Source organism: Geotrypetes seraphini, chromosome 1 (assembly GCF_902459505.1).
Source record: "Geotrypetes seraphini chromosome 1, aGeoSer1.1, whole genome shotgun sequence".
Taxonomy (NCBI): domain Eukaryota; kingdom Metazoa; phylum Chordata; class Amphibia; order Gymnophiona; family Dermophiidae; genus Geotrypetes; species Geotrypetes seraphini.
Window position 1 is genome coordinate 168937490 of NC_047084.1, and position 18468 is coordinate 168955957.

The 18468-nt window shown below is 42.4% G+C and overlaps 1 protein-coding gene across 4 annotated transcripts in view; it reads left to right on the forward strand.

Annotated features, from left to right (window-relative positions):
• FNIP2 (folliculin interacting protein 2) overlaps positions 1-18468 on the forward strand; it is a 122847-nt gene that overhangs the window by 28121 nt on the left and 76258 nt on the right. The window contains exon 1 of one of the 4 annotated variants that reach the window (XM_033941454.1): positions 17942-18245. The exons of 1 other annotated variant lie outside the window; for it this stretch is intronic. In XM_033941454.1, coding sequence (XP_033797345.1) covers positions 18091-18245 — 155 coding nt within the window. In that variant the 5' untranslated portion in view covers positions 17942-18090. Of the gene's footprint in view, positions 1-17941; positions 18246-18468 lie in introns of those variants that run through there. 2 more of the 4 variants (XM_033941462.1, XM_033941479.1) reach the window with 2 other exon arrangements.

An 18468-nucleotide genomic window follows, 5' to 3' on the forward strand; every position in this document is an offset into this window, starting at 1 on the left:
CAGGTACTAGTGACCTGGATTGGCCACTGTGAGAACGGGCTACTGGGCTTGATCGACCATTGGTCTGACCCAGTAAGGCTATTCTTATGTTCTTATGACTTTTCCTTCTTACTCCTGTCGTTGCCATTACTATTTGAAGAAGACTGTTGGAAGCTGGTCACTGCTTGAAGGAGTAAGCCAAGGGGGAAAATTAGTTTTATTCTTTTGGGGTGGGAGATCTGTGATGTTTTATATTGGGTTTTTTCTCTTGAAGTGAAAGAAGAGGCGGGGATTCTGTGTTGAATGCATGTTTGAATTGTGTAAAATGAAGCAAGCTTCCTTTTTTACTGTTCCCGGAAAAATAAGCTGATGCAAGTGATAAGCACACACAAGAACATGCTAGCACTTCCTCATTTTCATTAAGAGCAAAGTCAACTGATGATCTGCAGCAGAGGTCAAATACCGTTCAAAGCACACAACAAATCTTTCTTCATTAAGGATCTGAGCAGGAATTTCTACCCAGAGGAAAAGACAGAAATATCCAGTAATGCAAGCCAAAATATGAATTCCTGCTACCAGAGGAACCATAAAAGGAGATTTTAATACTAAATACATTATCAGTTATCATAAGAACATAGGAAGTGCCTTTGCTGGATCAGACCAGAGGTCCATCGTGCCCAGCAGTCCGCTCGTGCGGCGTCTCAACAGGTCCAGGACCTGTGTAGTAGTCCTCTATCTATACCCCTCTATCCCCTTTTCCTTCAGAAAATTGTCCAATCCCTTCTTAAACCCTAATACTGTACTCTGTCCTCTCATGCCCTCTGGAAGCACATTCTAGGTGTCCACCACCTGTTGGCTGAAGAAAAACTTTTTAGCATTGGTTTTGAATCTGTCCCCTTTCAACTTTTCCAAATGCCCTCTCGTTCTTGTAGTTTTCGAAAGTTTGAAGAATCTGTCCCTCTCTACTTTCTCTATGCCCTTCATGATCTTGTAAGTCTCTATCATATATGTTTGTGGTCACTAATGAATGCAGTAGTCTCATTCAAGGGCTCATGTTTTCCTCTGCTGGCAGGGAACATCTGGGACTTGGACATACTACTGAGCTAGAATTGAGCCTTATACAGAGGATAACCCCTACAATGGTGCATAAAAAACTGATTTGCTCAACACTCACTACACACAGTTTCCTGGTATGTATCATAGGTCACATTATCTTAATGGAATACAAGCTATATTTCTAAAACAGCTCCTTACACAGGAAATACTGTATTACAGCATATGTACTGGAATGACACACATAAATAGCCCAGTGCGTTGATTCTCGACCAGTGTGTTGGGACACATTGGTATGTTCCCAAGAGGTGGGAGGTGTGTCCCTTTGAAATATCCATAGCTGGTCCTTATTTCTGCTACTTGATTCTCCTGTTGCCATTGGTCTGCTCTCCGTATGTTCTGTTTGCTACTTGGTTTCCGAGTATTGGCAAAGATTTTTGTTACTTCACAATATCTGGCAGTAGAGGGATTTTGTGTTGCTGTTTCTGAAGTGACACCAGAATTTAAAAATGTTTATGTTCAAATCTATTTTATTAAGCAAGTACAACAGCAATAAAAAAACAGGGTATACGATTTCATCCAAGAACCGCGGAGGACTGGACTCTGATGTCCTCCACGAGCAAAGCAACACCCCCCTCACAGAAAACCCACCCTCCCCACCCACCCAAAGAAACATACAGCTCACAAGCAGGGAACAACCATGACAAATAGATGCACTGAATCAAAGGTGGAGTCTGTTCAGGATTCGGCTACGACTCTCAGGGGACAAAATGTTCAAATATGGAGTCCAAGTGTTAACAAAGTCTCTGCTCCGGCGACGAGAAGAACAGGCCAAAAGGGGCCTCCCAGCCCATAAGTTCGTGAAGTCGATTCCTCCAATGCCAAAAGGAAGGGGGTTCCGGAGAGATCCAGCAACATAAAATACATTTCTTCCCTAAAATAAAACATTTACTAAGAAATAATTTTTCAGAAGAAGTGTACATGGACAGGAAAGAAAACTGGGCAAACAACATAGAAAGCGCTGAGACCTGTACAGGTGTCCGCACCAGGCCCTGTAAAAAGGAGGCCAGCGCCTTCCAAAAGGCCTGAATCCCCTCACAACTCCAGATACCATGAAAATAAGAATTAACCTCTGCTGAACAGCGAATGCATAACTGAGTGCCAATACAACCCAGATAGTAAGCCTGGCTTTGGGAAGCATAGGCCCGCAGGACAGTGCGATAGTGACATTCAAGTAATTCAGCACTATATACCAGGCCCGCAGTACGTTTCAGGATCTTCAACAAAAAATTTTCCCCCAAGTCCCGGCCCAGGTCATGCTGCCAAGCCTCCAAAATCCCAGGAAAAACCCTAGGGGGACAAAGAGCAATAATCTGGCAATGAAAATAAGAAATGGAGACCCGAGCTTCTGAATCTGCTGTCAAAAAAGTACAGAGCCTAGTCCCAAAATCCCCCCTCAAGGAACTCCCCGGGAGGGAAGCCACATAATGTCGGAGTTGACAATAAGCAAAAGGAAGGCCAAGCTAAGGAACACCCCTCCCCTCCAAATTGGCACAAGAAAGGAGAGACCCATCATCCTGCAGAACATGCCTTAACTGCTCCACCCCCCGAGCCTTCCAGCGGCCAAAAACTGCATGCTAAGGAATAGACTCTAGAATGAATATTGACAAGTTCAGAAACTTTTAAGGTGGTTATGAATTTGCCTGCTATACAGTCTCGTATGGAAAAAACTGCATGCAACTCATCCGTGCTAGATTTCTCATTGATAGTAAAGATCAAAAGTTCTTTGTTTTTTAAATTGCTATTAAAGTGAAAGTAAATTCTGTTTAAGAATTTCCTTTTCATCATTTTTAACAAATTTTTAGGAGGTGTTTTTTTTTTTTAAATTTAGTTGTGAATTTGTGTTCAGTGTGTCTCGCACATGAGCACTGTCTGTGGGGTGTGTCGCAATAGAAGGAACATTGAGAACCACTGGTGGTGGAGATGAAAATGGTGACGGAATTTAAAAAAAAAAAAAATAGAATGAACACAGAGGATCTCTAATTAGAAAATGAATGGAGGGTATCGCAAACAGTGTGCACGTCCTGTAGGCAGTCAGCCAGCGCAGATGACTCTCTTCCTGGCCGGCGTCTCTCCTCTCCCCACACCTCCCGGATCCCTCCATCAAAGTGGGTCATGGCCAGATGGGCCTCCGTACATGTGCATGACGTCTGTGCACTTCCGGGTGCCTTCTGGTTAGGGTACTGAATTTAGTGGGCCACCGGCTGGAAAGTTTGAAAGACACTGGTATAAAACAAACTAAGGCTGGTACTGGACAATCCTGCACAGTCTGTGTCCCATATATGGTGATCTAGTTTAGGATGAGCTGGGGAGGGCTTTGATAGAAGCTCCAGCGACAGGATGGTTAGGCTGAAATGAGCTTCAATGGCAACTCTAGCAGTAGAAAGGGAACCTAAAGACAGTACCAGGACTTCTATGGTCTATTGCCCAGAAATATTGTATTAAAGAAAAGACATTTTAACCGTGAATATGAGTATGACTATTGGGCAGATTGGATGGACTGTCATTTTACTATAATTCAGATTTCACTGCTACTTCTTGTGATCTTGAGCAATTTGCTTAACCCTCTATTGCCTCAGGTACAAAATTAGATTGCAAGTTCTCCAAGGACAGGGAAATAACTTGTGTGAATATATTTCACCGTACATAAGAACACACAAGAATTGCCCTACTGGGACAGACCGAAGGTCCATCAAGCCCGGTATCCTGTTTCCAACAGTGGCCAACCCAAGTTTCAAGTACCTAGCTAGATGCCAAGTAGTAAAACAAACTTTATGCTGCTTATCCTAGGAATAAGCACTGGATTTCCCCAAGCCATCTCAGTAATGGCCTATGAACTTTTCTCTTTTTAGGAAATTATCCAAACTTTTTTTAATCCCGCTAAGCTAAATGATTTTACCACATTCACCGGCAACGAATTCCAGAGTTTAGTTACACATTGTGGAAATATTTTCTCTAGTTTGTTTTAAATTTACTACTAAGTAGCTTCATCGCATGTCCCTTAGTCCTAGTATTTTTGATAAACAAGCGGTTCAAATCTGCCCTTTCCACTCATTATTTTATAGATCTCTATCCTATCGCCTCTGAGCCGTCTCTTTTCCATGCTGAAGAGCCCTAGCCGCTTTAGCCTTTCCTCATAGGGAAGTCATCCCATCCCTTTTATCATTTTTGTTGCCCTTCTCTGTACCTTTTCTAATTCCGCTATATCTTTTTTTGAGATATGGCAACCAGAACTGCACACAATATTTGAGGTGCAGCTGTGCCATAGAGCGATATAAGGGCATTATAACATTTTCATCTTTGTTTTCCATTCCTTTCTTGATAATTCCTAACATTCTATTTACTCTCTTAGTAGCCGCCACACATTGAACTGAGGGTTTCAATGTATCCTCAACAATGACACGTAGATCCTTTTCCTGGGCTTTTCCTGACTCCTAACATAGAACCCAGCATCGCATAGCTATAGTATGGGTTCTTTCCCATATGCATCGCTTTGCACTTGACTTACTACTGAAAAAAAGGTGTGAGAAATTGCAGGATTAAAATGGACTTTTGGACTTAAAAGAACATTCAGAACTTGCTCTAATCTTGTTCAACACTATATTGGATAAGAGGAACAGAGGCTAGCATAGTGAAGATCTGCAGTTATATGTGGCCTTCTCACTTCTCAGATCATATGGAATTTCATTTGTGGGCAAGCTTATTCTACTTGGATTCCTCCATAGTGGCATTCAAACGATTTGTATTGAGGGATTTGAAATTATTGGAAAGGATACCTATTAAGACAACATATAATTTATCTAGACAACACAGGGACACGTTAAAAAAGCGGGATTCCTCTTTTGTCATAAAACGTGCTGACAAGGAAGGCGTAGTAGTTGTCATGGATAAAACTCAATATTTACAGGAAGCACATGGACAATATTAACAGTTATCTGAGAATCTGTCTCATACATTACTGTTATCAATATGAGAATTACTGACCCAAGCTTATTTACAAGGTAGTATTTTAGCTAAAAAGTACAAATTTTTATGTAATGAATATCCTAAAATACCATACATTCATTTTGTTCTTAAAGTTCATAAATCGCTTGTGTCCCCCAGGACATCCCATTGTATTGGGATAAGGATCTGTTCTTGAACCATTATCACAATATGTGAACTTCTAGTCAAAACCTTTTTGTTATATGAGCTGCATCTTGTGTTAGAGATTCTTAGCATTATTTGCAGATCTTGAATACTTTGGGGTTCATAATAATTTTAAAAAAATCCAAACTAAACATCTGCACTTGGACATCCTATTTATTTATTGAGATTTATATCCCATCCTCCCCAAGAGCTCAGAATGGCTTACAGTTTACATTAATCTCTTTGATAAATTTTTCTGACCCCCACTTCTGCCTTGATGTATTTCTAAAACACTTCCAGACAAATTTGATTAACCTTAACATGCTAATGTAATTTCAAAAGTTTTCTGTAATATCGCTGTCTGTAATAGAGTCTCTTCCTCTGTAAACCGCTCTGAACTGTTTGTAGTATTGCGGTATATAAAAAAAAAATAAAGTGATTATTATTATTACAATAGACAGTTTACATACATTAAGTTACAATATATCATTACATAGGATTACTTACTACTGCTGCGAAGAGCATGACTAATTTATGAATTTGTTGTTGTTGGGTGCCATTGACTTGCGCTTGAGTCCTAGCGACTTTGATGAATTGTGGATCTAAAAAGTAATCTTTTTTTTTTTTTGTGATAGTCTGGAAAGATCCTCCAGCGTCGTCCTTCCTGCCAATCTTCGATTTGTTGTTTTGTGTGTGTGTTTATTTTTTTTGTGTGTGGGTGTTCTGTGCATGTGCACGTGCAAATGTAGCGAACCTTTACCCTTTTGAAATCGTTACAATAACGGCTGTGAAAGCGGCCCATCAGTTTTTAATGCAAAGTTTTGAGAATCTAGCCCTAAGCCCAGTATGGTTCCATTACCAACTGCTAGAACAGTTCTTGTAGCGAATCCAGGATCTCCCTACTTCTAGGAGACACCGCAACACAGACATACCAAGCAACATCTGGCGCATTAAAATCCCTTGTTAGTAATTTGTCTGTCTTGTTTGTTTAGATTGTAAGCTCCTTTGAGCAGGGGCTGTCTTCTTCGTGATTCTGTACAACGCTGCGTACGTCTGATAGCACTGTAGAAATAATTAATAGTAGTAGTACAGTTAAATTTTGAATGCCTTTAAATCTATCTACTTCTTGTCTGTGAAGGATGCCTATATATCACAGCAATGTAAATACATTTTAATTTTCTCTTTCAGATTGACCCACAGTGACTTTTCCTTACCCTGTAGATCAGGGGTGTCCAACCTTTTGGCTTCCCTGGGCCGCATTGGCTGAAAAAAATGTTTCTGGGGCTGCACAAACGCTGCAGCAAGACAAGAGGAGGGAGCCGTCAAGACGGTAAACACCCAGGGGCAGCAGAGTAAAACACTGCATCTCCCTTGACCAGGGCCACACAAAATGCTTCACTGGGCCACAGGTTGGACACCCCTGCTGTAGATCCTGCAATTGTGTGTTTTTAATATGATTTTTTTACATATAATGCTACTCTTCCTCCTTTTCTTCTTGCCATATCTTTCCTGATTGTAGCCAGGTATAACTATATCCTAGTCATGATTCTCTGTGAACTGTGTCTCCATGATCACCACTAAACGCAAATCAGCCTCATCCATCACAGCCTCTGGATCTAGAACCTTATTTCCCATACCACGAGAATTAGTATATACAATGGAACCTTGGTTTGCAAGCATTATTCGTTCCAGAAGCATGCTTGTAAACCAAAGTGCTTGTATATCAAAGCGAGTTTCCCCATAGAAAGTAAGGGAAACTCACATGATTCGTTCCACATTCCAAAAAGACCTTCCCCCCCCCCCCCAAAGGCCACTGGCGTGCTTTTGCCCCACCCCACCACATCCCAAAAAGAGCTCCCTCCCCCCCCTCCCGAGGGACTCGCACACTTACACCCCACCCCCAATAACTGGCATCACCCGCCCAAGCCCTTACCAGGATCAGGCGCCGGCACGCAGCACCCAACCCACAGGACGTGCCGGTGCCCAAAGAGCCTACCGCTTGCCGCTGATTCTGCTGGGCCTTGAGCAACTGCGCATACTCAAGGCCTTCTGGCTCCCACTCTCTCCTAAATGTTCTCTGTTCTCGGGGGCAATGCCTCGCATATCGAGTCAACGCTCAGTTTGCGAGGCAAGATTTGCGAGAATGTTTTGCTCGTTTTGCAAAACACTTGCAAACCGCGTTACTCGCAAACCGAGGTTTGACTGTACTGGTTTCCAGACATTGCTTCTTTTTTTTCCCCCCATGTATGTAGTGGTTTTTAATGATTCGCTTACCTGAGAGCTTTGATCACCCTCCCCAACGATTCTAGCCCTCTTCAGTAGGTTAAGCAGTTTCTTGCTGAAGACCCTTCTTACGTTTATTAATAGATGCACATCATCTCTGATTAGCAACCCTAGGAAAACCAGCTCGTGGTTTATTTATTCAGTTTTCTATACCGTTCTCCCAGGGGAGCTCAGAACGGTTTACATGTGTTTATTCAGGTACTCAAGCATTTTTCTCTATCTGCACTGGTGGGCTCACACTCTGTCTAATGTAACTAGAGCAACGGAGGTATTAAGTGACTTGCTCAGGAGGAGGAGTAGCTTGGGTTTGAACCCACAACTTCAGGGTGCTGAGGCTGTAGCTTTAACCACTTGCCACACTGTCCCCCAGGAAGCCAAAACACTCTTGACGACACCATCTGCACAGCCATTTATTCATTCCAGGATGCGAGCTTCCCTGCCTTGGCCTTTACCCTCAACAGGGAGGTTTGACAAGAACACCACCTGCTTCACCTTTCTCCTAGAGCCATGAAGTTACTTTAGATATGTTTGGAGGGATACCTGACAGTATCATTGGTTCCAGTATGGATAAACAGCATTGGAAAAAAACAAATTTACATCATTTATATATGCAGATGATATTACTGTTCTCATTCCTTTTCCTGCTCGTTAGATTCATTATTAAATTAAACTATATTGGATATTAAATCATCAACTTAAATTGAATAAGGATAGAACTAAATTATGTTTATTAAATCATCCTAATATGAATTGTGAAACTAAAGTATTAACCATAAATAAGATGGATTATCCACTGGCTAAAGTAATAAGAATATTAGGGGTTCATTTTGATCACAACCTTTCACTATTACCTCAGGTCATCTTGTTAATAAAAAAGTCTTTTACGGCGTCTTTTACAAAGCCGCGTGGCAACAGCCCTGAAGCCCTTTAAATCTCTGGGCTTCAGGGCCATTAGCGCAGCGCAGCCGCTAGCGCGGCTTTGTAAAAGAGGCCGTTAGTCTTTTCTGGAAACTTACAAGGATTAGAAATTACTTAGATAATTATCAATTCCACCTATTAGCTAATATTTGGTAAGAGAAAATTTGATTATCCCAGGACAAGCAGGCAGGTATTCTCACTAATGGGTGACGTAATCCAACGGAGCCCCGATGCGGACACTTCTTTGAAGAAAACTCGAAGTTTCGAGTCTCCCGCACCGCGCATGCACGAGTGCCTTCCTGCCTGATGCACCGGGCGTGTCTCCTCAGTAGTTACTTTTCCGCGGAGCCGAGAAGTCCGTCTTCGACTCTCTGCGCAAAGTTCCTTCGCTTGTGCCTTCTAAGTCCGCAGTTTTGATTTTAATTGATCGTAATCGCTGATTTTCATCGTGTTTTATTGTTTTAAAAAAAAAATTTCTTCGACTGAGCAGGCCACGTGGCCACAGCCCCACGGCTTCGATCTTGCGGCGGAGCTTTTTCGGCCTATGTCCCGGCCTATCACCGGTTTTATAAAAGTGTGACAAGTGCCAGCGTGCGATTTTGCTAACGGACTCCTCATCGACACTGTGTTCGGTGTCTCGGCCTGAACACATCCCGAAATCCATCGTCCTGCCAGTGTTCTTTCCGAAGCCATACTCTCACTCTGGAGAATCTGCTCTTCATACTCTGGACTGGTAAGCGTGCTTTGGCTTTCTACCTATGAACGCATCAAACCTCACAGATCTGCTCCTCAACTTTTCATCTCCTTCGATCCGAACAAGTTGGGACACCCCGTTTTCCAAGCGCACCATCTCCAACTGGATGGCGGCTTGCATCTCATTCTGCTATGCCCAGGCTGGATTGCCCCTTGACAGAAAAATCACAGCCCACAAGGTCAGAGCGATGGCAGCTTCTGTAGCCTTCTTCAGATCAACACCGATTGAGGAGATTTGTAAAGCTGCCACTTGGTCCTCGGTTCATACCTTCACCTCACACTATTGTCTGGATACCTTCTCCAGACGGGATGGACAGTTTGGCCAAACAGTACTACAAAATTTATTCTCCTAAGTTGCCAACTCTCCCATCCCATTCTGGTTAGCTTGGAGGTCACCCATTAGTGAGAATGCTTGCCTGTTTGTCCTGGGATAAAGCAATGTTACTTACCGTAACAGTTGTTATCCAGGGACAGCAGGCAGCTATTCTCACGTCCCACCCACCTCCCCTGGGTTGGCTTCTCTGCTAGCTAGCTGAACTGAGGAGACACGCCCTGTGCATCGGGCGGGAAGGCACTTGCGCATGCGCGGTGCGGGCGACTCGAAACTTCGAGTTTTCTTCAAAGAAGCATCCGCATCGGGGCTCCGTTGGATCACGTCACCCATTAGTGAGAATAGCTGCCTGCTGTCCCTGGATAACAACTGTTACGGTAAGTAACATTCCTTCCCACTTCCGCTTCTTCAGTCTTGTTCGGCTGAAGATGTTGTAAATCCAATACATTGTTTGTAAATCGGCATGTCAATGCGGATCCTAATGTAATTGTTGTGAACCGCCTAGAACTCGATGGGCATGGCGGTATATAAGAATAAAATTATTATTATTATTATTATTATTATTTATGTGTCTCCTCTTTTGAGAAATCTTCACTGGCTCCCTGTCTATCTTAGAGTAGAGTTTAAATGCACTTCTATGGTTTTTTATAATCATAGATGGATACATGGGCTATTTATATCTATGATTCCTCTCTTTTGGAGTTGTCTTAGATCAAAATTTAACTGAAAAATCAGATCGACGCCTTATTTTGAAAGGGGTATCGCACACTTTGGAAACTGCGCACTATCAGACCATACTTCGATACTCCTGCATTCAAAATGTTTTGTTTAATCGCTATTACTAAATCAGTTGGATTATTCTAACGTCATTAACCTTGCCAATATGTTTGTTTATTTAAAACTTTCTATACCGCATAACAGCCTAAAAAAGAATCCAAGCGGTGTACAATATATAGTACACATTCATTAAGAAAGGAACTCCATTTAAAAATAGGATAGAAAAGAGTAAAAGCAAAAGTTACTTTTTTTTCTTCCTAAAATACTAAGCAATCAAGATCTCCATAATAATTCTAAAAGCAATTCTTTTTTTTTTAAATATATCTTTATTGATTTTCCAAATTAACAGCAGTGCAATAAACAATTAGATATACATATAATAACACAAGAAAAAGCATATTCATCTTTCAGAAAAACACGAACAATCATTTTTTCCCTTCCCACCCCACCCACTTGAGTGAACAAGAGAACATAAATATTTCTAAGATATCCCCTCCCCAAAAGATAGAGACAGCCCCTGCTGTGCTGGGCCCTATCCTGTGGCCTTCTAAGGACTTCTCAACCACCAGTGTGAATAACTTTGAACCTTTAATCTTGGAGTAATTTTGTCTGTGTACCGTATTTTTCGCTCCATAAGACGCACTTTTTCCCCCCAAAAAAGTGGGTGGAAATAAGAGTGCGTCTTAATGGAGCGAATACCACACCCCCATTAATTGCGGCGCTTCCCTCATTAGATGGCTGCGGCAGTGGGCCGCCCTCCCCGTGCTTGCTTTTAATGTTGGCGCTTCTCTCGCTGGATGGCTGCGGCAGTGAGCTACTCCCCCCATGCTTGCTTTCAATCCCGCGCTTCCCTCGCAGTGAGCCCCACGGCAGTGAGCTTCCCCCTCCTGTACCTGTTTTTAATCCCAGTGTTTCCTTCGCCAGACAGCTGCGGCAGGGAGAGGCAGAGTGGCGAACAAGGCAGGCATGCCTGCCTGAATGACTGCAGGCAGTTCTCGCGCGTTGCGAGAGCTGACAGCCATACAGGCAGGTGCGTGGGACCAGGCAAGCGCACCTGCCTTGTTCGCCGCTCTGTCTCTCCCTGCCAGTGAAGGAAGCGACGGGATTAAAAACAGGTACAGGAGGGGGAAGCTCACTGCCAGGGGGGCTCACTGCCACAGCGTCCACTGAAGAAAGCGCCGGGATTAAAACCAGGCATGGGGGAGGGGGAGGGCGGAAGAGGACAGGCTGGAAGGCAGTGAGGGGAACATAGGAGGGAGGAAGGGACACTTGTTGGACCTGAGGATGGAAGGAAGGAAAAGAAGAAAGAAAGAAATCACCAGACAACAAAGGTAGGAAAAATGATTTTATTTGCAATTTAGTAATCAAAATGTGTCAGTTTGGAGAATTTATATCTGCTGTCTATATTTTGCCCTATATTTGTCTATTTTTCTACAGTTGTTACTGAGGTGACATTGCATATTTTAAAAAGTCATCTGCCTTGACATCTGTGCCCTTTCCCTGCCTGCCCTTTCCCAGCCTACCACTAGACTACCAGAGGGGGGACAGAGCGTAGAGCCTGGCAGGGAGGGGGGATAGGGTTCAGAGCCTGGCAATGAGTGTGGGGTTGGGAGCAGAGCCTGGCAGAGAGAATTTGGTTCAGAATGTGTTTTTTCTTATTTTCCTCCTCTAAATTTAGGATGCGTCTTATGGTCAGGTGCATCTTATGGAGCGAAAAATACGGTATGCCTATTAATTTTTTTGCTAAAAAGATCCTAACTGTTTCTACTGGCTTGATTGTAATTTTATACTTGCTCTAAAAAGAATTAAGTTTTCATTTTATTTGTAAATGTTCTTAGTCTTGGTCCTTGATTCATATATATTTAATTACAGAGCTGAGTATTAATCAGGCGAGCTAACTTCCCTCTAATATTTCATTATAAAATATATTCCTCTCTATGAGAGTGATATATTTTATTGGTGGAGATTAATAATCATTTTTATAACACTACATACATATAAAAATGTATGTTTCTTTATGTTTGCATATTCTCACAAATTGCTTCCTACACACTCTCCAAGGCTTCAGAAAGGTTCACCATACCTTGCCATTTATGCTTTAGCGCCACCATCCTCACAACTAAAATTTAATGCAAAGACGTGCATACTGCAGAGTGATGCATTTGGGGAGTAGAAATCCAAGGGAGCCTTATGTACTGGAAGGTGAGAGGTGGGAAGAGGAACTTTGGGGCAATAGTGTCTGAGGATCTGAAGGCAATAAGACAGTGCGGCAAGGCGGTGGTTATAGCCAGAAGGATGCTATGCTGTTTAGAGGTATAACCAGCAGAAGAGGTGTTAATGTCCTTGTACAGGTGAGGCCACACTTGAAGTATTGTGTTCAGGTTTGGAAGCCATATTTGGTGAAGGATATAAGAAAACTTGAAGCAGTCCACAGGAAGGTGACAAAAATGGTAGAAGGTTTGAACTACAAGAGGAAGGAAATTTTGTTACCAAAATTCATCACCTTGCACTTATCCACATTGAACCTCATTTGCCATTTCGCGGCCCATTCCTCGAGCGTATTTGTCTCTTTGTAGGTCTTCACAATCCTTCTGTGTCCTCACTACTCTGAATAACTTTGTATTGTCTGCGAATTTAATCACCTTACTCATCGTGCCAAGATCTAGGTCGTTTATAAATATATTGAAGAGCACAGGCCCAAGCACTGAGCCCTGCGGCACTCCACTCATGACGCTTTTCCAGTCCAAGTATTGTCCATTCACCCCCACTCTCTGCTTCCTATCCGCCAACCAGTTTTTAATCCACGTGAGTATATCATCCTCGATTCCTTGGCTCGTAATTTTCTGAAGTAGGCATTCATGCGGAACCTTGTCAAACACCTTCTGAAAATCTAGATATACGATTTCGACTGGGTCACCTTTATCTGCCCATTTACTTCGAAGAAGTACAGTAACTTTGTCAAGCAAGATCTTCCTTTGCTGAAGCCGTGCTGACTGGTCCTCATCAGTTTGTGTCCATCAAGGTGATCGATGATGCAGTCCTTTATCAGCGCCTCTACCATCTTTCCCGGTACTGAAGTCAGACTCACTGGTCTGTAGTTTCCCGGATCTCTCTTCGAACCTTTCTTGAAGATCGGCGTAACATTCGCCACTTTCCAGTCTTCTGGAATCTTTCCTGATTTGATCGACAGATTGGCTATTAGTTGGAATAGTTCAGCTATAACCCCTTTCCTTGATTACCCTCGGGTGAATGCTATGCAGTCCCGGAGATTTATCATTTTTAAGCCTATCAATCTGTTTGCATACCTCTTCTAGACTGACTGTTGTCCCTGTCAGTTTCCCATCTTCATTTCCTATGTATAGCCTATTGGCTTCTGGTATATAGGATATATCCTCTTTGGTAAATAGACACACAAAAAATGTGTTTAGTTTGTCAGCGGTGGCTTTGTCCTCCTTTAGTACTCCTTTATTCCCTGGTCATCTAATGGCCCCACTGCTTCCTTTGTGGGTCATTTCCCCTTAATATATCGAAAGAACGACTTAAAGTTTTTGGTCTCCTTGACTATTTTTTCTTCGCAGTCTTTTGGCCCCTCTTACCGCTTTATGGCACTTGCGTTGATGTTTGTGCTTTTACAAGTTTTCTTCCGTTTTTGACCTTCTTGTCTTCTTGTCTCTGATCGCTTCCTTCACTGCTACAGTGAGCCACGCCGGTTCCTTGTTATTCAGAAGGAATTTCAACCAGAGACTCATAAAATCACCAGACAACAAAGGTAGGAAAAATGATTTTATTTGCAATTTAGTGATCGAAATGTGTCGGTTTTGAGACTTATATCTGTTGTCTATATTTTACACTATATTTCTCTATTATTCTATAGTTGTTACTGAGGTGACATTGCATATTTTAAAGTTTCCAAGTTTATTATAAGATTTGATTAATCGCCTATTCCAGGTTCTAGGTGATGTACATCATCAATTACAGATTTAGGGTAAAAATACATATTTATAACAACTTAAAACAAATCATAATAGTCTGAAATACGTAACATGACTAAACATATACAATAGAACAATAAACATACGTGACAACAATAGGTAAGGTAATGGATAGAAATACAATTCAATATAAAAGAAACATTTAAGGATAAAAACAATAGGGAGAGGTACGGAAATTTGATATGGACTGAAAAAAGATTCAATATAAAATGTAAAAAAATCAATTAATCACTAAAAGCAACTTTAAAAAGAAATCCCTTGACCACTTCGAAAAAGATAACTGAATGTAAATGATACATAAGATTTTCTCTGCGTACAATGTGCTTTGTATTTTTTAAAATTTTGTTTGTGTGTTTTTAAGATTGCACGTGTATATGAAAAATGAATAGAAGAAATTGCATTACAATTAGTACTATTATTATGGGGGTGGGTCTGGGGTGAAGCTTGGATGGAGGTACTTGGTTGATATTTGTTAGACTTAGGGGGTATTTACTAAACTAAACCAAACCTTAAGTTTGTATACTGCATCATCTCCATAAAGATAGAGCTCAACATGGTTTACAGGTAATTCAATAAATGAGGGAAGGACATAATAAGAAATTAGAAATTATGAAGAGGATAGCTAACTTTACGTTTTGGAGAAAAGCCAGATTTTCAGATGCTTTCGGAATAATTGGAATGAGCCTAGGTTCCGCAGCGGGGCAGGGAGGTTATTCCAAAGCTCAGTGAATTTGAAGAAAAGGGATTTCCCTAATTTACCTTCATACCTTTTAACGAGGGTAAAGATAGTTTGAGTATGTGGGCGGATTTGGTAGTGTCAGGTCTCGAAGAATTCCAGGATAGTGGGATTAGGGGAAGAAGAATGCCATATAAGATCTTGAAAATTAGGCAGGTACATTTAAAGTGAATCCTAGAAATCACCGGAAGCCAGTGAAGTTTTGACAGAAGCGGGGAAACATGATCGAATTTGCTTTTTGCGAAGATCAACCTAGCCGCAGTGTTCTGGATCCGCTGAAGTCTTTGAAGATTTTTATTGGTTAGACTTAGATAGATGGAATTACAATAGTCCAGTCTGGAAAGAATGATTGATTGTACAAGGACAGCAAAATGTTGTTGGCGGAAGCAGGATCTCACTTTCCTCAGCATGTGAAGACTAAAAAAATATTTTTTTTACCAGAGAGTTGAGATGATCATTAAAGGAAAGTGTAGAGTCAATAATGATGCCCAAAACTTTGCTTGAGAATTCGATCTGGAGTGAGGGACCAGAAGGTAGTGGAATGAGCGTGGGTAACTGATCTAATTTTGGACCTAGCCAGAGTTAGCTTAAAGAAGTTGAGAAACACTGCTCTAGATGATTGGTGAAGTAAAGTTGGAGTGTTAGAATAGCTGTCTGGGAACTGATACTACACCAGTTTATGAAAGAGAACATAACATAAGAACATAAGAATTGCCACTGCTGGGTTAGACCAGTGGTCCATTGTGCCCAGCAGTCCGCTCACATGGCAGCCCCCAGGTCAAAGACCAGTGCTCTAAATGAGTCCAGCCTCACTTGCGTACATTCCAGTTTAGTAGGAACTTGTCCAACTTTGCCCTGAATCCCTGGAGGGTGTTTTCCCTTATAACAGACTCCGGAAGAGCGTTCCAGTTTTCTACCACTCTGGGTGAAGAAGAACTTCCTTACGTTTGTACGGAATCTATCCCCTTTCAACTTTAGAGAGTGTCCTCTCGTTCTCCCTACCTTGGAGAGGGTGAACAATCTGTCTTTATCTACTAAGTCTATTCCCTTCATTTTAGAGAGATAAAGATTTTGAAGTTTGCTTTATAGTTTTCCTTTAAGAAGTGGGAGGCAGGAAACCAGCAGGGGAAAACCTTCACCAGGTTCTAAATGCCCTGTTGACTTCTGAGAATCAGAGTACAGTAAAACCTTGGATTGCAAGACACTGCTTGTATATCAAGTTAAAATTTAATAAAATGTTTTGCTTGATATACAAGTCTTGCAATACAAGTACATACAATATACACGCATCACAACTGAGCCGATGATTCTTCTCTATCTGACGCTGCGAGATTTAGTGATTGCTCTAAATGAGCGAGGTCATGCAATAGAAGTACATACAGTATACACGCATAAAAACGGAGGCGATGGTTCTTCTCTTTCTGACGCTGCAGGATTATAGTGACTGTTCTAAACGAGCGAGGTCTTGCAATACGAGTATGTATAGTATTTTGTATTACAGGTTTTGGATTGTGGAACGAATTGTCTGAGTTTCTATTATTTCCTATGGTGAAATTCACTTTGATATACGAGTTCTTTGGATTTCAAGCATGCTTCTGGAACGAATTATGCTCGCAAACCAAGGTTTTACTGTATTGGGTTTCTACCATGGTAAAGGCTTCCAGTTTGAAACCTTGGTTTTAGGTGAGAGAGTAACCGCTTACTGTGTAGTGAGAGGAAGGTTTTTGCTGTTCTGAAACTTCTGGGTGAGCAAAAACACTCTTTTTTGGGGAGTCAGAGGTGGCTGCTGGACATCAGGTGGATCACAGTAGGCACCAAGATGGGCCTTGTGCTTTTAATTGCTTAGGTTGGTTTCAGATGTTTTGACAAGGAAGGAGTAAAACAGTGTTTCTCAACTGGGTCCAGGAGTACCCTCTTGCCAGTCAGGTTTTCAGGATATCCAGAATGAATATGCATAAACTTGATTTGCATACACTACCTCCATTATATGCAAATTTCTTTCATACATATTCATTGTGGATATCCTGTGAGATGCAGGGATGGCTGGTGGATTATGATAACATCAGTAAATTTGACTTTGTTACAGTAACTGTCGCCATTGATTACATCTTGTTTAATGATTAATAGGAAAGACAGTGGAGAGAAAATGGCTTGTTCTTAAAATGAATGTGATGTTTTGGCAGAGGGGCCACTGCCCCGCTTTTCCTTTGTTACCTATGTCACTTTTACCTCAAGTTTGAATAGTTTGCTTAGTAGGATTTAAAAAACAAACAAACCACGCCAGGGCCATCACATGCTTTCTGGTCTAAGTTTCAGCTTTATATCTATGGTCATGTATATAAATATACAAAATACGCCTTAATTGTGGGAGAGGAAGAAGGATGGCCGAATGTTGTTAATATTCTGGGACTTGTGTGCAAGCAGACCTGTAAGTTGTGTACCTGAGGAGGGGGGAGGGGCGGAGGATAGGCGAGTTCGTGCGATCTGGAAGGGCCGTTGCTCGTTTGCACTGCGGAGCTCTGCAGGGTTGCCAAGAGGTGTCAGATGACGCTCGTTCACATGACAGCCATTGTGGCTCGCGCTAAACCCTGCATTTTCCAGCCTATCCGTACGGGGGCTGGTCTTGTGACCACTTTTAATGACTTACGGTGTGATCTCGTGCTGGGGGAATAGATTCTCGGGGGTTAGCAGCGTGGACGCCGTCAGCTGCTCGTGGCTCCCGTTTTGTTTCAGGCGCGCGCGCGCGCAGGACCCGCAGACTGCAGTTAAAAGTGGGGCATTGGGAAGTTCGCATCTCTTTGGGATGCGAACTTGGCGGAGTAGGGAGGGAGCGCGCGGCTGGCTCTTTTTTTTTTTTTTTTTTTGCTTGCAGAAAGAAATCCTTTGAAATGCATTTTCTTGACGAGGGGGGGAAACGGCCACAGGTGGCTCACAGGAAAGCTTTGAATCGGCTTTTAAGCCCCCCCCCCCCTCTTTCAATGGTGCAGACTAGAGATTGCATGGGAAAGGAGAGTTGGTCCCAGCTGGAGGGTGCAAAAAAGTGAGCCGAAAGGGGGGGACGGCGAAATAGTTTTGAGAAAATGTGCGGAGCCACACCGAGGGCTGGCGAGCACCACGCCGGGAACCCATCGGAACTTGCCAGAAGCTGCGGTGGCTGCTCTGACCCCCACAAGAATCTGGACTCGGAACTAGGGAGGAAGCAGAAATCCAGGGATGCTGACGAGCTACGAAACAGGTAATGACCAAAAAAACAAAACCCAAACCCAACCAACTTCATGCCGGTGGAAATCATTGCAATGATTTAATACTCAAAACTCACCTATTTCACGAACAGGACCCTTAATACCCCCCCCCCTTCCTTCAATGAACTGAAACCTCCTACCCCCTCACACTGTTTCTTCCACCTCCCCCTCACGATTCTCTCTCTCCCTATCCTTTTAACCACAACCACATCGTTG